This window comes from Rhinolophus hipposideros (assembly GCF_964194185.1).
Source record: "Rhinolophus hipposideros genome assembly, chromosome: 3".
Lineage (NCBI taxonomy): Eukaryota > Metazoa > Chordata > Mammalia > Chiroptera > Rhinolophidae > Rhinolophus > Rhinolophus hipposideros.
This window is the reverse complement of record NC_138049.1, coordinates 47,472,088-47,493,787: the sequence shown is the minus strand read 5'-3', so window position 1 is coordinate 47,493,787 and position 21,700 is coordinate 47,472,088. Positions and strand designations below refer to the sequence as shown.

General features: G+C 36.9%; 1 protein-coding gene across 6 annotated transcripts in view; it reads left to right on the top strand.

The window, feature by feature from the left end:
• Positions 1 to 21,700, top strand: part of AFG1L (AFG1 like ATPase) — a 182,773-nt gene that overhangs the window by 42,805 nt on the left and 118,268 nt on the right. For 5 of the 6 annotated variants that reach the window (XR_013993152.1, XR_013993153.1, XR_013993154.1 and 2 more), the window contains exons 3-5: positions 6,335 to 6,386; positions 15,051 to 15,152; positions 16,089 to 16,219. Coding sequence is in view for 3 of the 6 variants with exons in the window: in XM_081045262.1 (XP_080901388.1) it covers positions 6,335 to 6,386; positions 15,051 to 15,152; positions 16,089 to 16,219 (285 nt within the window). In the remaining 3 variants the exon portion in view is untranslated. The remainder of the gene's footprint in view (positions 1 to 6,334; positions 6,387 to 15,050; positions 15,153 to 16,088; positions 16,220 to 21,700) is intronic. The other variant, XM_081045263.1, reaches the window with a different exon arrangement.

Sequence of the window (21,700 nt, the reverse complement as noted above, 5' to 3'; positions counted from 1 at the left end):
TTTTTAGGGAAACACGTATTAGACCACTAACATGGCTAAGTGAAATATATTATGGCATCAGTTAGGATGCTTTCAGTTGCAAATAATGGAAAGCCTAACTAAAGCTGGGTCAAACAATGCAAGTCATCCACGGGCTCAGGTAGAAGTCCGGGCTTCTATATGCTTCAGGGGCTGTGAATGAGGGCCCTGGCTCTGTTCCTTTGAGATCGTCTTGATTTTGCCCTCCTGCAAATCTTAGCTTTGTGTTCAGTGTGGCCTCTCTCAAAGTAGCAAACTAGCGTCACATCTGTGTGCCGTATGGCCCGGAATATAAGAGCTTCTCTTTCTCCAAGCCGTGAACAACAGAACTTGGCTTGATCCAACTTGGGCCCTAAGTTCTCCCCTGAACCCATCATGCTGCTATGGAGGATGGAGCTGGGAGTGGGGTCATTGTCACCTGAAGAGCATTCTGCTGCTCAGTTGTGGAAAAGTGAAATGGAATGGATACTAGGGAGAGAAATGATGGTTGTATTTAAAGGTAATTTCCCAAAAGAAGAAATGAATTTGAGGTATTGTTTTCTAGCAATATGGTGTTTGCACTGAACCCCCCCTGCACCCCATATTTCATTAAGAAAGATCTCCTGTTCTAAGGCACTAAGAATCCTGTGGGCCTCAGACTAGGTCACCATTATTATGGCCACCATTAAAGTGCTTATCAAGCCCCTGTTTATGCATGGCAATGGCTAAAGTAATAAACATAAGTAAGGCTGATGTGTTTTAGAATTAATGGCTGTTTGAAAATGTTGCAATGTTGTTTTTTTTTTGCAGTTTATGTGTCTTTTTACCTTTCTTAGCATTCCTCCTCCCCCCAAACAGAAATGTGTAACTCCACTGCTTTTAATATGTCTATCTTTTCCCTTATGGTTTTTGGGTTTATGTCTTGCTTGTAAGACATTACATTTCAAGATTGTAAAAATAATTCACAGAAAGACATTTATAAAGATGTTGATGAGAAGGCTTACAAGAGAAGTGAATCATTTGATGGGCCATGGTTCCTGAGAAGGTGGCAGGGGGGACTGAGATCCAGAAATTGATAAAAGGTTGCATGGGAAGAGGACTCATCTTCATTTATCACAGGAGGGAGAGAGGAAAGGATGGGTGCAGAGATAGGGCGATTGCGATTTCATTTGGGAAAGTGAAGATGTTCCAACCCGTTACCTTCTGCTTCCCTATTACGAGGAAGTAGGAGACATCTGCTGAAAGTGATGGGGGAAGTGTAGTTTAGCTTGAAGGGAGCCGAGAAGTTTCTAGAGCATCACTGCAGAGACAGAGAGTGAACTAACCAAGGCAGCAGAATTGCTGACAATCTGGAGGAACTGGTGAGAGGGTACACTCTGCAGGGCTTTCAGACTTTTTTCAGCAATCTTCAGAAGTCTGCATGAACATGATGGGAAGGTCAATATCTTTGTGTGAGATGTTTCTATTTTTAGGTATCCTTCCATCATTTATTTCTAATTTTATTACATTAGGGTTGTAGTACATTGATTCTTTGGAATTTATTGAGGTTTCCTTTAGGGCTTAGATATGGACTATATTTGAAATTGTGCTACATGTTCCTGAATACATTCTTGATTTGTTTGGTATAGAGTTTTAGATACAAACTATCTTGAGTGTACATGAATTCTGTTCAGACCTATGAGGGGCGTGTGGTAAAAGGTGCGAGGTTCCTTTATGGTGCCCCCCCTCCCGCCCCATTTGGATGGAAGCAGGTATCAGTAAGCACATGAAGTCTACAGTCTTCATTGTGAGCCAGTGGGTCTTGTGATTAGGTTTGCAGAAGTGGGCAGGGAACAGGAACTCCTGGCTCTGCCCTGCACCCAGTAGATAAGCAAATAGGTTGCAGAGTTGATGTGGCTTGCCCAGAGTCACGTGGCTCATAAGCAGCAGAACCAGAATTTATATCAGAGTTTTTAAAGGATTCAACTCCAACACTCTATTACTGTATCTTTTATGCTCAGCAGAAGTAGGTGATACGTTACCACTATCTGCCAGCATCCTCCTTAAGTTTCCCATCTGCACAATCTATATAGTGCACTGTCATTGGACTCGTCAAAAACCCCTTACAGAAGGCATCATTCTACTTTATAAATTTTCTAACGTACAAGTAACATGACAGATCTTACTCTGGTCACTAGAGAAACTTATTCACATTCACAGTTTCCAGTCTTTGTGTAATGTTAAGACTGTGCAGTTTAGGGGTTGGCATATATCAGAGTCCTGGCAGGAAACAGTTCACAGCAGACGTTTCAAATGAAGACTGAATCAAGAGATCACTTAGGGAGTCAGGCAGGGCAGGCCTAGGGCAGCAAACAAGGCTTGGAGGGGTAAGGAGGAGCCTGAAGAGAGCTGGAGCGAGGGCATGGGGCCCCGCTGGTCCTGGAGGGAGGCAGCTGCGCCCCAGACAGAGCGCCGAGCGGGGAGGGAACGGGAGAGAAGGACCTGGGTGCTCCCTACCCCTCCCTCCTGTCTCCTGCTGTAATAGGTGCCTCCTCAGGGCCAAGCGCAGCCAGCTGCCAGCCAGCCAGACAGCTCTTGGGTCCAGAGCAAGACGGAGGAAGCATCTGGCGAGGGGAGCCTGAGAAGAATACCCGCACCGAGGAGCTGTGCCAGGGTGGAGTTCTCTGAGACAGAAGAAAAAGAATTACAGGAAATTCAAACATTAAGAAAGGAAATTTCATGGAACTGAAAAATAGGGTAAATTGTGAGAAAATGTAAGTTAGGTGCATGTAAATGATGTGGGTTCCTGTGTAAGTGGGTCATCTTGAAGAAAACTACATGAACCTAACCCTCCCTGAATTCACTATGAATAAAGAATTTAAAATTTTCTGTAGCACCCATTGTATAGTCTTCTAAATAGTCTTACTTTCTTCATTCAGTCTTCTGGTTATCCCTTTAAAATATAGATTTTTAAATCCCGTGCAATAATTTCAACAATTCTTAGAAGACTAAAATTTTATTGGGAGAAAACTGAGTTGCCTCTCCAAGTGAAAATATTTGGGAGTATATAATGTTTAGACAGATGATATCTAACATCATTAGAGGAATGTTCATTTTGTTTACCAATGTATTTAAAGTAAAATTGGCATCTTAAACAGTATTTATGTCATACCAGGTGTTAGTGAGCTTAGTTGTTGGAGGATCTTCTCCTTTGGAACTCTATAACAGTATCGCATTATCTTCTAAATATTACTATAGAATATAATACAATATAACATACATTATATATATAATGTAGTATAATATTTGCCAAAGTGCTCTTTCGAAAATATATTGGGTTTGCGTGGGTAAACACAAGATAGGACCCTGAGTGCTTTTTTTTTTTTTTAGCAGTATTGCGTTTTCTGTATCATCCTTTCCCCCATCTTTGTTCATTTTTTTTTTTGCCTTGAGCTTCATTTATTCAACATATATTGATTGTATCACATGAACAGTACTAGAGTAGGCCCCAGACTATTCCTGTAAAATGTGTTGTGAAGAATTATGAATTACTATGACACTCCCCGTTACCTATCACACAATATTGCTTTCAAAAGATTTCTAATACATTGGACATACTTAGAGATTATTAGGTTCTGTGTCAGTTTTCCAGTTTGAAGCTGTTCTAAAATTAAGAGCATAACACTTTTTCTGGCAAGTTGAAAACAGAGTAACCAGCATACAAGAATGGTTCATATAAGATATTAAAACAAAAGGGATTATTGTAGAAAGTACAAATTAGTAGCCACAATATTGCCATGGGGATATGAAAAGACAGTTTGCAGAATATAATCAATAATGTTGTAAAGATTTTGTAGGGTGTCAGATGGGAGACCACTTCATGGAGTGTGTCAATGCCTGACCACTGTGCTGTACACCTGAAGCTGAATAATATTGGGTGTCAACTATAATTAAATATATATATGTGTGTATATATATATGTGTATATATATATATATATATACATATCTATATATGGTCACATGATGTGGAGCACAGCATAGGGAATAGAGTCCATGGAACTGTAACAGCTCTATATGATATCAGAGGGGTAGTAGGTTGGGGGAGGGTGTTCTCCCTTTGTGAGGGATGAAATGTCTACCTATTGTTTTGTACACCTGAAACTAATAATAATAATAAAAAGATAAATCAATTGGTTTTGGCAGGAGTGGAATCTGTTTTCAGTTGAGATTTAAGAATAGATGGAGAATTAATGTGCAGGGAACATAGGGAAGGCATCCAGCTGGCAGAATCGAAGCAAAGGAAAACATGTCCTTTTGCCTAAACCATGGTGAAGGTTCTTCTAGAAGGGGCATGCTGGAGTCAGGGGCTGGATATAGTAGAGAAAGTTAAGAGGAACAGGGAAAGCAAGAGAGGTTTCTGAGGCAGTTAGGAGTGTATCCACAGATTAAAAAACAAAGCATTACCCTGTTTCTCCGAAAATAAGACCTAGCTGAACCATCAGCTCTAATGTATCTTTTGGAGCAAAAATTAATATAAGACCCGGTATTATATTATATTATATTACATTATATTATATTATATTATATTATATTATATTATATTATATTATATTATATTAAAGACCTGGTCTTATATTATAATAATATAATGTAATAATATAAGACCAGGTGTTATATTAATTTTTGCTCCAAAAGACACATTAGAGTTGATAGTTTGGCTAGGTCTTATTTTGGGGGAAACAGGGTATGTAGTAGGTCCTAAAGTCTAGCTTTTGACAATGTTCTCTGCCAAAGTATTGACTGCTCTGGATGGTGCTAAGTGGCACAACTTTGGCTTCTTTCTGCACTTACCCTCTGAATCCTCTCTGATCTGGCTTACCTTGGTTGTTGCATTGGTGTCTAGGAACTGCTGCCGAGTTTGAAGGTTATTCTTTTAAGTGGAACCAAATCCAGGATGGTTATTTGGGCTGATAATAATATCAGGTAAAGAGAAGTTCCTTTTGTTTCTTTCCTGGAACCCTCCATCCTCCTGATTGGGTCTGGACTTGATTGTTTTCTTGACTGGCTACGCTGCTATGGTCCTGGAGCAGCCCTCCAGGTTACCAGGGCTTCCTTCCCAGGATCCTTTTGTTTCCTGGAGGCTCTTTCTGTTGGGGAGGTTTTTTTCAGACCCTGTATGTATGAAATGTCAATTTTCCATTTTCACACTTGATGGATAGATCAGATAGATTGGAAATCATTTTCTCTCAAATATTCAACTCTTTGTTGTTTGTGACCTGTTGTGCCACCCCCACTGCCACTTCTTTCTGTCCCTGGTATCTGAAATTTCAAGTTTGTGACTTGGTGTGGGTCTTATTTTCCTCATTGTTTTGAACACTTAGTCTGTTCTTTCAATCTAGAAAGCAAGTCCTTTAATTCTGAGAAAAATCTTTGTATTATTCCTATTTTCTCTATTTTCTCTTTCTGGAATCCCTTTGTATCAGGTGTTGGACCTCCTGAATTAATCCTATAATTTTCTTATATTTTTTCATCTTTTATTATTGCTGTTTATTTTTGTGTTTTCTGGAACATTTCTTCAAGCTTATCTTCTAATCCTTATTCTGAAATTTTATTTCTGCTATCATATTTTAAATTTCAAAGTGTTCTCTTTTGTTCCTAATGTTCCCTTTTTTAAAAAATTGCATTTTGTTCTTGCTTTATAGTTTAAATAGCTTCTCTTATTTTCTCCAGCATATTAATTATATTGACTACAGTTTTGTTTTTGAAGATTACGTTTGCTGTCAGTATAGTCTGTTTCCTGTGAGTATTTCCTCCTGTATGTTTGCTCTGGTCTACAGCTTTCATCTTAGAAGATTTTTTTTTTCAGATCTGTTGATTCTTGGCTGTCAATTCATTTTAGTGTCTTTTCAGATACTAACAAACTGATTGAAAGATCTATCTTAGATCTATCTTGACTGGTGTGCTTTTCTGTAAGGTCATTTGGTAGGGAACCAGCTCTATCTGTGGGAGAAATCCACATGTAAGTGCCTTTGGGCTTTTTTCTCCAGAAACATTCTCCCAATCTATTGCTTAATGGGAATGAGCTAGGCTGCCATTGTTTGGGGAGCCCGTTTGGGAAAGAGAGGGAAGAATACATGGTTAGTAATCACACACTTACGTTGTGTGATTTCAGACATCTTGCTTCCTCTATTGAAACTTAAGTTGGGCTTCCCAGCCTTTTTACGTCAAGTTTTTCATATTTATTGTGTACAACAGCCCATTTTAGTCCTGTATATGCCACAGTTAGGAACGCTGTGTATATGGGGATATTTAATTATTTCCATGTTAGAGATTTATAATTTGTTCTTAATTTACAGCTTTTTTCAAGGAGAAAACCTCCAAGAGGCCTGTATGTTTATGGAGATGTTGGTAAGTGTGTTAACACAAATCCTGGGTAGTACAGCTTTTGCTCAGGGATAACTCCCATTTCCATCCTTCAGTCCATAACCAACAAGGGAATAGGATGAGGCGAGATAAAGTACTGGGCGGGGAGGGAGGTTATCTCAGTTTGCACTTGTAAGTCTCCTAGGGGTGCCTAGTTTAAGGCAGGATGAGTGAGCATGTCAGGGTACAAATGGTATTTAAGGTATAAAGTGAGTTGATCCTGGGGAAGGAAATCACCTATAGATAAGTTATTAGATAATTCAGAATCTCATTGCCCAGTGCTGTTTGACTCAGCTTACTACTTTTTTTCTTTTAAAAGCTGTTCTTTCTCACTTTTGCTTTCCACTAATATTTTCACTCAATTTTTATCCTCAATTTTATCCTCAATTTTGTTATTAGTGGATACTCTTAATGCACGAGTGATACCATTTCCTTGGTCTCCCATTTCTATACACTGGGCACAAAGATTCACATTTTCTTGGAAACTTCATGAACTGTTGCTTACTTTCTAGATTTTCCTAGTCAGTTGATGTCTGCTTCTTCCCTGACCTCATTCTTGCTGAAATCATCTGTTTTTTTGCTTTCCATTTTCTTTAAACAAATCTTTTCTTTAAACAAATCTTTAAACCTCTCCCTGGTTATCCACATTCACTGATATCGTTAAGGTGGCTCATACTTCACCTGGCCTTATGACTTGCCAATTATTTCTTATATTGGCCTACTCAAAACTCACACTTACATGGAATGAGACCAGTTTTGTCCTAGACTAATAAACAAGTTCCAGTCTCCTCTATAGATATATCAAATCTGCATTATGAGGGAGTGGTGGCCGAAGTTATTACCTTAGTAATATTCGTAGGACAAAAAATAAAATAGGAGTTGAAGAAACAGTTATAGTGCCTTAAAGATAAAACTTCTCATCTTTAAGAAGAAAGTCCTCCCTCTTTTCCTGATTTGTTCACTGATGCCACTAAATTCCTGTTTTGCATTTACAGATTTAGTGAACCTACTAAAAAGAGAATTGTTTAGATCACAAAGGTGAATGATAGAGATTGCCCCTGGAATTCTTCAAGTTCTTGAAACTTACAGGTTTAAAAAATGTGAAAGAAGCGCAGACGATTCTGTTTTTTAGTTCATTGGCTAATTGGTATTATTGAGACCAGTGTACGCTTAGTTCTTATTCAGAAAGCATTTTATATGAGGTGCTTGATCAGTTTCACATGTCTGTACCTTTGGGCACTGCCAGCAGATCCCATCCTGTTGTCAGATGTCTTTCTTTGCGTCTTTGGAAACTTGCACTTCCTGTACCTTCACTTTCATGTTTAGTCATTGCTAAAACCAGCATTTTTGTTTCTCCGTTATGTCCATAAATGGAGATGGTTAGTTAAGCACAACTTCTACTTCTGCAAAATGACTTAAAAAAAAACCCTACAAAAGTTGTTGGATTTTAGTTTGAAAAATTCAGCCATATTCTAAGTAATTGAAGAGAAGTACAATAAGCACAATTCATCTGAATGCTTGAAAGAATTAGAAAAGATGTGGGGCTGGCCCAGTGGCACAGGCTGTTGGAGCTCTGTGCTCCTAACGCCGAAGGCTGCCAGTTCGATTCCCACATGGGCCAGTGCCAGATAGCTCAGTTGGTTGGAGCGCGTCCTCTTAACCACAAGGTTGCCAGTTCGACTCCCACGAGGAATGGTGGGCTGCACCCCCTGCAACTAACAACGGCAACTGGATCTGGAGCTGAGCTGCGCCCTCCACAACTAAGAATGAAAGGACAACAACTTGACTTGGAAAAAAGTCCTGGAAGTACACACTGTTCCCCAATAAAGTCCTGTTCCCCTTCCCCAATTAAAGAAAGAAAAGAAAAGAAAAGAAAAAAAAAGAAAAGATGTGATTACATGGGATATTCACCTAGGATGGGTGTACACCAACCTTTGGTTAGAAACATCTTTATAATGTAGAGGGGGAAGAAAGGGGATTCTGAAATAGGAGGTGAGGTGAACATTTTGGTGGCTATATTCCGTTTAGTTTAGAATACTTACAAAATAGGTAATAAAAAATAAGTGAAATTCTGACTTTGGTAGGCTCTCTGGCTTGGAGAATAGTCTCCAAGTGCTTCACAAGCCTTTACTCTTTACTATTTTCCTTTTTTTAGACTTGGGAAACAGGTATTCAATTTTAAGGAGATTTGATGGGAAAGAGGTTGTCTGTTTCCTAGGGGGCCCCTTTCCCACTCCTTATTCCTGCACTTGGCTTGGGATCTGTCACACCCACTTTACTCCCTTTTGACCAGACGCGTTGAAATCACTGACTCAGGTGGACCCTCAATCCAGAGAACTCAGTAGAGTTGATATATAAACTGGAGAATTATCATAGTGTCTTAATGAAAACAGTGTTTTCATCAATAATTGCTCAGCAAGTCTCATGCAGAAGCGAAAAGCTGCAGTAGTAGTGTTTTATGGCTTCATTTCTAACCTACAGCTGGCTCTAGCCAACTGCAATGGTGATGACAGGGTTAATTATTTCTCAAGTACATTAGAAGAGAATAAAAGTACTTTTTTGTTTATCGGTTCCTTTTCTGCTGTCTCCTGGTATAACCTCACCTATTTCACATGGATAATTCTACCAATTGAGGTAAACTGTTTTTTGTTTGTTTGTTTTTTAATTGGGGAATCTTGGGGAACAGTGTGTTTTTTCAGGGCCCATCAGCTCCAAGTCGTTGTCCTTCAATCTAGTTGTGGGGGGCGCAGCTCAGCTCCAAGTCCAGTCGCTGTTTTCAATCTTAGTTGCAGGGGGCATAGCCCACCATCCCACGTGGGAATTGAACTGGCAACCTTGGTGTTAATAGCTCATGTTCTAACCGACTGAGCCATCCGACTGCCCCAAAAGGTAAACTGGTTTTAAGATTAGGAATTGGGAGGCAAAAGTTGGCTGGGCTTGGAGACCGTGATGGAGGACACCATTTACAGCAACTCCTGCCGTGGGTTAGCGGTGCAAAGGGCACCCCTACAGGGGACGCTTACGTAGTCATTCTTGACTCCCTAACTATAGACTTGAAAGTTAGAGCATAAAGCAGGTTAGGTTTTACAAATTACTCTCAGCAAGAATCGTTTTGAGAAAAATACAAGGTTTTACTTAGGATTCTGTAGAGACTAAAGCAAAATTGTACCACAGGTAAAATTTAGTGTTGGTTTCTTCCCTTTTTTCAATATCTCTTGTCCTCATTCTTCCATTCACTCAACAACTGTTTATTGAACATCAGCCTTGTGCAGGCAGTGTGTTATTTCTGGACATGTAATGGTGAATAAAACAGATGCAGCCTTTGCTCACCCTGTTACAGTGGCTTTGAAACACTTATGAATGTCACTCACAGTAAGAAATATCTTTTACATCCTGACCCAGCGTATGAGTGTACACACACACCTGAAAAATAGTTTCACTGAAAGAAAACTTACCCTTATATGTGATGCATTTTGATATTTTATATTTTATTGCATTTAGTCTAGGTAACATTTTGCAAAATTGTAGTATAAATATCGGAACCAGGATATTGATATTGTTACAATTCACAGATCTGATTGAAATCGCTCCAGTTTTACCTGCACTCATTTATGTGTGTGTGTTTAGTTCTATACAGTTTATCACCTGTGTATGTTCCTGTAGCCATCACCATCGTCAAGATACTGAACAATTCTGTTACCACAAGAATCCCTTATGTTGTCCATAATTGTATAACCATACCTACTCACCATCCATTTCTACGTCCTGGCAACCAGTAATCTGTTCTTCATTTCTAAAATTCTGTCATTTCAAAATTGTTATATAAATGGAAAGATACGTAATCTTTTGAGATTGGCTTTTATCCCCTCATAATTCCTTGGAGATTCACTCGAATTGTATGTATAATTATTTCTGGAAATTGTTCATCGTACAGCTTCCTGGTGGTCATTCTTTCCCTCATATCATGGACTGTTGCCCTACACATGAGCAGCTAGTATTCAGCCAAGGACTCCAGAGTACCCACATGTTGGTTTTGGGGGCTCTTTCATTATATAGCTTCCTCCTCTTTGGAGCTTTGCGTTGCAAATTTCCCCTGTGTTGGACTCCTATAATTCAGATTTTTCTTAGCCCAGCTCAGCCAGACCTGGGTGTTTTACTTGGATTTCCACTTTCTGTGCATCAATCTGGAAGATTTCTTCAAGCCAAAACCTGGAGTGATTTAGAGCTCATCTTGATTTTTCCCTTCTCTCAGGGATGAGCCTTGTCTTGCTTCTTTTTTAATGTCTGAAAACATTAGTTTCATATATTTCATCCACTTTTCTGATTGTTTATATTGGGATATCAAGTCTAGGACACATTATTTTCACATGGTCTGTCAAAAGTTTTCTTTTTCCTGATACACATTGCTAAGCCTTTCTTACTCCAAGATTATGCAAATGTTCACACATGTTATCTTCAGGGTCTTTCATATTTTTTAGCACCTTGGGTTCATCTGGAATTAATTTTGATGTGAAATGTGAGGTAGGGATCTAGTTTTATTTTTTGCAAGTCGCTATACTTATCTTTTGCAATTATTAATTTTTTTCATATACACTTATGATATATATGTACTTAGGTCTACTTAATTGGTTTAGCTGAGTTTTTTTAAAAATCCAGTACCATTCATATACAATTTCTCTAATTTTATAATATATTTTTATTATGTAGTTCTTCTCCCTTTCCTCCTTGCTTCCCTAAACCTTTATTAATTGCTATTTATCTTTTTTAAAGAATATTTTTAAAACCTATTGTTGTATTATCCATGTGGGTGAATTTCTAAAAGTGTGGTGGGTGTTTATTTTGTTTTATTTAAATGTTAAGTACCTTCCATTTTCTTCTGTTAATCTTAGACCTTCGGTATCATGCCATATCCGTACATATTGTTCTATATCATTCATTTTACTGGGCATATACTATTTTGTTATGTGGATGTTCCACAATTCACTTAACCATTTTCCTGTTGATAGGCATGTATATATGTATAATATATGTTATGTATATATAACATTCATTTTATATATATAATACATATTTTTTTCTGAAAAGAAGAGATAGACTTTATTTTTTTTAAATTAAATTTATCGGGGTGACAATGGTTAGTAAAATTACATAGGTTTCAAGTGTGCATTTCTATAATACATCATCTATATATCAACATTGTGTGCTCACCATCGAGAGTCAGTTCTCCTTCCATCACCATATATTTGACTCCCTTTACCCTCTTCTACCATCCTTTTTCCCCTCTTACCTTCTGGTAACCACTAAACTGTTATCTGTGTCTATGAGTTTTTGTTTCTTTGTTTGTCTTGCTCCTTTGTTGCTTTCAGTTTTATATCCTACATTTGAGTGAAGTCATATGGTTCTCGACTTTTTCTGTCTGACTTATTGCGCTTAGCACGATAATCTCAAGATCCATCCGTGTTGTCACAAGTGGCAGTATTTCATCTTATGGCAGAATAGTATTCCATTGTATATATATATATATATATATATATATATATATATATATATACGTATATATATGTGCACATATATATGTATATATACACATACATATATGTATATATGTAAGTATATGTATGTGTGTGTGTGTATATATATATATGTATATGTATGTGTATCTATACCACATCTTCTTTATCCAATCATCTATCGAAGGATGCTTTGGTTGTTTCCATGTCTTGGCCACCGTAAATAAAGCTCTATTGAACATTGGAGCATATATATCCTGATGGATAAATGTTTTCAGATTTTTCGGGTAGATACCCAGGAGAGGGATTGCTGGGACATATGGTAATTCTATTCTTAATTTTTTGAGGAAGCTCAATACTGTTTTCTATAACAGCTGTACCAATCTACATTCCCTCCAACAGTGTATGAGGGTTCCTTTTTCTCCACAGCCTCTCCAACACTTGTTACTATTTGTCTTGTTGGTGATAGCCATTCTGACTGGTGTGAGGTGATATCTCATTGTGGTTTTTATTTGCATTTCTCTAATAACTAGTGAAGTTGAGCAGTTTTGGGTATATCTGTTGGCCATTTGTATGTCTTCTTGGGAGAAGTGTCTATTCAAGTGAAGAGGAGATAGACTTTAGAATAATGTTAAGTTATTCCTAAAATGATTTTGATTGGGATTCTATTGAACTTTGAAATAATTTAGAGAGCAAAAATACCTTTATAGTATTGATTTTGGTTCTGAATATTTTAAAACCTTTTGATAGCTAATGACAAATTGACTTCCTACCAGATATATGTCAGAGTGTTTACAAGTATTTTCCCACATCTTCACCAATGTAAAAATGGTGTATCATTGGTGTTTTAATTTGTATTCCTTTTATTTCTGATGGAGTTAAACTTTAAAAAATATATTTAAAGCTATTTATATTTTTTTGTGTCCTTTGAATACTCATGTTCTTTGCACATTGATCATATCCCCCCCCCCTCATTAATTCTGTATTATTCAGTACTCTTTTATTTTCAGGGGGTAAAAAAGGCAGTTGAATCAGCTGAACCAGGGGAGGAAATTAATGGTTGGTTTAATTGTTAAGTAATGATCTGAGCTTAAGTAATATTTTAGGTATTTCTCTCTCTGTCCGTCCGTTTCCCTTCTCCTTCATCTTTTGGTTGTGCTTTCCTTATTGTTGGCTTCTTTCTTGGTAAGAATTTTTTGATGTTATAGGAAAGATGGCTCCTGGTATCTTCTAGATTGTGCTCTTAAAAGGAGAAGGGATGATTCTCGTTCTCAGAATCCATACTAACTACCCCCACAGAAGCTGACCTAATTGGGTCACATGCCTGTGGCAGGGACAACCATAGTGTACAGGGTAATGGGGTATTTTTATTGGCCCCCTTTGTGATTGATACTTTCATAGAATCATACTAAGTATTAATAGAAATGTTTTCATAAGGAAGAGATTTAGGACAGACAAAAAACATGTCCATTGTAGTTTCTAAGAGCTCTTTATATCTTAGAGATATATAAGTTTAAACTCCCGAGTTCATGAGGGCAGGGATTTTTGTCAGTTTTGTTCACTAGCAAATCCTAAGCACCTCACACATGGTAGGCATTCAGTAAAAATATATTGAATAAATGAATAAGGATATTAATTTTATTTATGACGATTTTGATGTTCAGGAGGTTGAATTTCTTTGAACCTTCTGAACATCAAAATCACCATAATAAAGATTAATGTAATCACCATAAATAAATGTAATACTAATAATTAATGTAATCATTGTAAATAAAATTAATGTGGTTTCATGTAGCCTAACCTATCAATCTTTTCCTTTATGATTTCCTTTTTCTTTTCTTTGTTTTTTTTTTCTTTTATATCTAGAAACTTTTTATATGATGGTCTTGTTATATTTTAAGCCCATTTTTAAAAAAGAGTTAATACAAAGATTACATTCAAATATGTATTATTCACATTTTTGGTTAGATAATTTATGACATTTTTTTCTCGATATATAGGTATACTATGATTTATGCAACAGAATTTGAACTTTATTTATTTACCTTTTTTTAGGTAAATATAATGATTTAAAATTTGCTGCCACTCACTATATAAAAAATATTGTACTGAATATTTTTGCGAAAAATTACTTTTCAATTTAAATGGCCTCTTCATTAAAAATATGTTTAGTAAGTTACATTTTTATGTACAAAAAACTTGCTGGCAATACTAATTGCACAGGCCCAAAGTCACCTTATGGAATGGAGGAAAGCCCAAAAGATTTAAGACTCAGAGCTCCCTTCCTGAGTTGCAGCTCTTGGGAGGAGAGCATAGGCACTGGCGGGTGGTGGGAGAAGCAGCAGGAAGGATGAGAGACAGGACCAGCATGCCCTGGGCTGGCCTGCCAAGGAATGCTTGGTGTGGACCAAGCTTGTGAACTGCCCCTGTCCCGAAAGCTCTGGCCTTTCTGCTAGAGAATAGGCTTTCTGTGCATACTCGTGTTAAATGCCCAGGCTATTGACTCTTCAATTACTAATGCAATCATAGTGATTAAAAGTTTCAGAATGTTGAAAATTAGATAATTTAATGATAAGGGTTGACAGTATCAGAATTTCAAGTAGGCCTCATTCTGAAAGACCTATGTTCTCAGATTTTTCAAAAAGTGTTATAATTGGCAATTCTCCAGCGCTAACCTACATCTATTATTTTCAGTATTTATGTTAGATACTAATCTTTATTTTCTTCTTTTTCTTTTTTGAATTTTCCCATAATGCCTAAGACAGTTCCTCATGCCTAGTAATGGCCCAATAAATAGTTACTTAATTACTTTATTTATACTGGTGCCTTTGGGAAGAGAAACAGAACAATGAGTAATCTCTAAATCTTGTCAGTTTGTGAACATAGTTCTCTGGGGGAAATAGCCCCTGTAATGTTAACTAAATATATTTCCTAAAAACAGGATTTTAACAGAAAAGAGTAATATCATATTTTATGTTTACCTAGTTTAACATAAAAAATAAACACTCCTTTCTAAAAAAGTAACATAGTCTTATGCTTTTGAGTAGAAGAGTGTGGTTTCATTATCCCAAAGCTAATGAACAATCATTAGAGCAATCAGTAATACTGTTTAATAATATTCTTTTCTGTTTTTTTCAAGGTACAGGGAAAACAATGGTGATGGACATGTTTTATGCGTATGTGGAAATGAACAGGAAAAAGCGGGTTCATTTTCATGGTTTCATGCTAGATGTTCACAAAAGTAAGTAAGTTAATGATCTGGAAGAAGTAATTTTTTAGTGGGTAAACACTACACAATAGTTTTCCTCATCTTTTAAAATTCTTAATATTTTAATTTTTTAAAACATAGAATTTTGCTTAAAGTAAGATTTTGTTTGGCTTCATTTGATTTGTGCTATATTGAAACAATTAGTAATGTGTCCAGAGTTGGTCCTAGAAACAAATCAGTACCTCCAAATAAGAGAACAGAGTTTGCTATATAAAGGTTAGGTATTTTCTCTTCCTATTAAGGATCAGTCAGAAATGTTAAAATCTCACCTATTTCAAGAAGTTATTCTTGATGAGGTCATTTCTGCTGTGTCACCTTAGCGTGCTGGCATTCCATTTGTACTGGTATGTATGCTTCATTGCTTTGCCAGTGTTCTTAAGTTATTTCATTTTTGCATTGTCTGTTGTCAGCTACACTATAACCTCTCCAGGGCAGAAACAGTGTGTTTTTATTCTACAGCATTTAGTACACATGTAATGAATGAAGTGGGACTGTCTTTAGTGTATTAGGCTATTGACAAGGGGACCTTGAGTAGATCCGCATAGGGCAGGACCACCTCCTCTGCTCACATCCCTGAACTTCTCAGGACTATGCTGCCCTATTGATCACCTAGTCACCATCTAGTCGTGCAATCACTATTACTTCGTCATCTGATTGCAGCATAGAGATGGTATGACCCACAAAGTATCCGCACAACCATGGGACTAAAATCATATGTGAACAACTTATTTTTGAGTAGAGGAAAATGCAACCAATTCCACTAATCACATTTGATCGTATGTGGAATTTAAACTTCATTTTCATGTTTACACAAAAGTTTCATTTGAAGATTTAAAAAACATGGTATAGTTGTCTAAAATGTACTATTAATACAATAGTTGATTTTGTGTTTAATTTCATCCATTTAAGGAATACACCGCCTTAAACAGAGTTTACCAAAGAGGAAACCAGGATTCATGGCTAAGCCATACGATCCAATAGCTCCAGTAGCTGAGGAAATCAGCGAAGAAGCATGTCTCTTATGTTTCGATGAATTTCAGGTAAGGAAAGCTGTGTCATAGATGTAGCGTGGTATACTGAGTGAAGGGTGAAGATTTAAAGTTTGTTCCTGATTTTATCATTGTTTTATAAATTGATTTGACACACTATCTCTTAATGTTACTATGCGATAGCACACCACAGCTTGCGCAGGGCAGATATGGCCTGTCTGCTTTTATACGGTCAGTGGGAAAAGAGTAGTTTTTTTATTTTTAAAGGGTCATTAAAAAAAGGAAAAGAAAATGCAACAGAGGCCATATGCAACTTGCAAAGCTTAAAATATTTACTATTTAGACTTTTATAGGAAAAGTTAGCCCACCCTGATATTCTACTCAATGGGTTCACGTTTTCCCACACCACAATGGAGATAATGTAATGATTACAAAACAGTGTCTTTAAAGATCTTTGAGTTTTAAATGTTATGTAAAAAAACAAGTGATTCACACATTTCATTTAAGCCTTACAATGTATCTGTGCTAAGAGGAGGGAATTGTCTTAGTTGAACTTTTAAAGTTTCTTCTAGTTTTAAGATTCTTTGCAATGTGCATTTAAATTGTTAGTAAGTTATTTCTTGATCTTTATTTCCTATAAAAGCAAATATGGCATGAAGGCAAATACTATGTCTTAGGCTTATTCTGTATCCTATGTCATGCCCAATGTAGTAATAATAGTGTAGTAATAATAATAATGATAGCAGAAACCTGTAGGTTAAGAATTATTTCCTCTTTATTTGACTGCTTTCTTTAGTAGTTCTGAAATGTAATAGTGGATTTTTCTATAATGTTTGTCATAAAAGCAACTGATTATTGGAATGAAAATAGAAAAATCCACAAGTACTGAGTATAAGTTTAAAAATAGAGCTTCACACCAAAGCTTTTGAAAACTATTTCTGGAGTTGAGTGCAAAAATTCCTGTGTCTGATTGCCTAGAATAATGAGGACTTCCCAGAGAACTTCCAAGGGTAGAAAACTAAAAATCATGTGTGCCTGCGCTTTGGTAGGCCCTGGGTGATTCACATAGTGTGTTTCGTGTTTGTGATGAAGTGAGGGAATTACCCTAGTTGAATTTTAAAATTTCTTCCCATTTTAAGATTCTCAGTAATGATGCATTTAGAGTGGTAGTGTGTTACTTCCTGTTCTCCTGTGCTTGAAAACCTGGGTTAGTGGAAATAGGATGTGGTCAGGGCGCCTTTATCCCAAATGAGGCATTTTGATCCACATAGCTAACAACAGTCTTGATTTAGAAGAGAAAGAGCAATTTTCGCCAGGAGTTGTGTTGCACTGAACCGACTGGGGAGGAGGAATATTTACTTCTTTCTCCCTTCAGTGTTAAGACAGCCTGGCATTCACCCTTCGTATTGCAGAAGTACAAAGGTCTTCAAAAGAAAGGTTTATGGAAAAGACGTCCCGGCTACTCTGAAGAGGTGTGTTAAGTCCCTCCGATGTGGCGCTGCAGATAGAGGAGGGCCTCATGTGCTCCTAAAAATACCGTAGCAGCCAGTTGACAGTTGTGCTGCCTCCGACCACGAAAGTCAGGGATGAATCAATGAAGATCATCTCTCTTGGTTTCTCATGAGTCTCTCAAATAATTTCTAAATAAAATTGAATTGGCACAGTTAAATTTTGATTAAGTTAAAAGTTTTTAAAGTATGTCAATATCCAACCTTTGTAAAATGAATCATGGTTTACAACGAATTTTTACATCCTTACTTCATTTAATTCTGTAAAGTAGTAATTATTACTGTCTTCATCATGTAGATGAGGAATGTAATGCATCAGAATTTCTTATGTAGCATGTAAAAAAATCATTAGCTTTAACTTAAAAAAATGTAAATGTTAAACAATCAGAGAGATGATTGGCATATCGATATAATGACCATTGGCAAGAGTATTTCAGAAGGTTAGGAAACAGTGGAAATCTGGTCGTGCAAAGGAGATGCTGAGAAGATTTATAACCAGCAGGGCCAAAGTACCCATTAGGCGCAACAATCATAGTACTTAGGGCCCATGATACTTTTAGGGACCCATGAAAATATTTTAATTTCTTTTAAAATTTGAAGAAAAATGAATATATCAGTCATGAATCCAGCCTGTGTATGTCTGTATCTATATTATACTTGACTTATGCCAACAGTTATCAAATGTAATTTATATATATTTACTTAATTGATCTGTGCTCCCAAAGATGAATGTGCCTAGGGCACATGAAAGTCATAACACTGCTCTGTGAGTGAGGTCCCAACAGAAACCTGTCTGCTTGCTTTGGGCATGCTCCACTGAGTTCAGATTTCAGAAGGCTGATACATGGGTGGGAAGAAGGAAACAAAAGCAACTATCAGGATACTAATGTTTGAAATGAGTTGAGTCTTGCAAAAGAAATGCAGGCAACAAAATGTATTTTTCAACTTACATAATAAATAAAAGGGAGATCAAGGGGGAGTCAGGTCTCTTGCTAAAAAATGTTGCTTGCTCACAAGTAGAAAGGGATGTGATGGAGCTGTCTGTCATCACCTGCCCCATCCAGAGTTGGTTTGATGTTCATTCATTTACTCATTCATCCCAATTGCTTTAAAGAGTCTTGTGCTATACCAATGTCAAGCATCTTGAACAGTTTTTGAGAATGAATGATTGCATAATAACTAATGAATGAATAGACAGGACCTTATCTGTTCCAGTCACATGGAGCATGTCTGGACATCTGATCTATGAGTAGTTAATCTACAAGCTTGTCAACAAACTTGGACATGTGTTGTGTGGCCTGGGGATTGGGTCAATCATATACTCTCTCTCTCTCTCATGTATTTGAACCAAAAGGCACAGAGGGCAGTTCCCGCTTAGTAATGAGACAGGAACAAAGAGACACAGGAAGTAAGTGAATCACAGTTCGGGGAGGAGTGGTAGGCTGCTCCCTAGACAGCGCTGAACTCTCCAGAGCTACTTCTAATCCCAGGCCAACCTCCAGCTTCAGTTCCCAGGAAGTGTTATCAGTGCAGTACCTGTTCTGGAGTCTTCTGTAAACTCCTTTCCTTTTAGCTGAATCTCCTGTTTCCTGCAAATAGCCTTAATGAGAGTGGAACTATTCAACTCATGTTTGGCTCCTGTCTTCTATGTCAAGAAGGATTTCCCTGTCATCTATAAAAGACAACATAAATAGAAGTGCTGTGAGGAAATGTCACCTTCCTTAATATAAAATTTATCTCGAATGGAAAGAGAATTATCCGATGAACTAACGCCCAAGAAATGCAGAGATGGGGTATTTACCCGAGTGCTTTTGGTTGCAGGCAACAGAAAACCCAACCTAAAAGGGCTGAAACTTTAAGGCAGGGGAGATATGCTGTATAAGATAGTATCGTGCCCCTTGCTCAGACCCTCCTGCTTCCGCACCGACTTTCTCTTCTATACTTTCAGCCTCGCTCATTACTCCCTACTGTTTCCAATCTTACTTTATTCATAGATTAGGAAACCATAGCTCACAGTGGGTGCTATACCAAATGCTTCTTTCTCACCGGGGCTCTGGAAGAAAATGTGTGCAGAGATGATAAAAAAATACTGAATGCCAAATCAATTTGATTCCGAATTTTAGTGTATCATTCTAGAATGTTAGTGTTGACAACACAAGAGACCCTCTTCCTGGAGCAAGGTGGCCTGAATGTCCTAGAATGAAAAATGTTAATAGTCTTGTCCTTTTATTTCCTCTACAATTCCAAACTTGGATCTTGGAGCTTACCATTTTATTCAAGAAAAGGCCAATATCTGCATATACCCATTGTTGCCACGAGCCAGAGAAAGCAAGCGTACAAGGGCAAGAATGTGCCCCGTGCAGGCAGAGGTGATCACTGAGCAGAGCTGGGATTTCCTGGTTTCGATTTCCTGGATGGTCTGCTGCTGGTCTTAGAGAAGCTCCGCTAGGACACCAAAACTGGATTGTTACAAATCCCACTCTCTTCTTGTCCTACTTTTCTAAAATTTGAAACGGGAAGGGGCTATCCCCAAAGAGTGTTGCACCAGCACTCAGATACCCAACATCCACACAATTTAGAACAAGCAAACCGATTTGGAACAGTATTCTCCAGATACTCATCAGAATTGTCCAGATCTTTGCACAATTATCTCTTTAATGAGAACTCTCCTTACACCCTCCTTAAAATTACAGTTTGCCATTGATCTCCACACTCCCAATGCCCTCTACCTTCCTTTTGCCATAACATATATCACCTTTGAACATATATATTTACTTAGTTATTATGTTTACTATTCATTATATATATTTTTCCAAATGAGTGTAAACTTGAGACAGGAATCGTTGTTTTGCTAATTGACGTATCTCAAGTGTCTTGAACAGTTTTTGAGAATGAATGATTGCATAATAATGAATGAATGAATAAATAATCCTAGTACCAAATAATAACTATTGAAGTAGTCCCTCAACTAAGTCCCACTTCCCTTAAATATAGTAACAACCCACCGTTTTTTCCTGTCAACATGCTGAATTATCTTAACACTTTTGCCTAATTTAATAGGTATCTCATTGTTTTAATGTGTATTCCTTTAAGTAATAATATGGTTGAATTTTTTCCATGTTTGTTTACTTACTAATTAAAAGCCATCTTTTATGAACTATGGTTTGAGGCAATGCCCATTTATTAGAATGCTTGCATTCTGTCACGATATTCTGTAATATTAGCCACTGTATACTGAGCGCTTTCTATGCTATACATTATTATATCCACAGCTAAAATTCTATGCAGCTATACATAGAATACATATACATATAAATAATACATACATATACATATAAATAATATAGAATTAAACTAACATGCATACCATACATAGATCATAGTCATAGTTAACATTTCTTGAGGATTTACTATATACATCATAACCATTTTGTAAGTACTGCCTTCATATAATGAGGAGATGAAGGGTCAGAGAAGTTAAGTAACTTGTCCAAAGTTGCACAGCTGGTAACTCAGTTTGAATCCATCATCAGTCCTCTTATTCACTAGTAGTAACAGCTATGTTATATATTCTCCTTGGTATATGATATCTTCTATTATGTCTTTAAATATATAGATCTAGAGCTGGGTGGGCTTTTAGTAGATGTTTTAGTGAGAGAACCTAAAAATTATCCTTAAGCCTATTAATCCTAGTACAAGGCATTACTGATTTACTAGAAAAGAAGTTTTAGGCACTTTAATCTTAACGACAATATGTCTACAATCACCACTTTACTTTTAAAATTGAATCCTATTAGTAGTCTTGATTTTTAACTAGCCTTTAGGTGGTACTGTAACATTTATTTTACTACGGAGATGAATGGGAATTACGGCTGCTTAAAAACAAGAATATATTCTTTCTTTTTTGTGCTTTTGAATTTAAGGCATATTTAAGACTATGTTTTGGTAGCATTTTGAAGATATTAGATATTAGATTCTGAAGATATTAGAATACTGAAGAAAACCGATTAAAAAAAAAGTTATT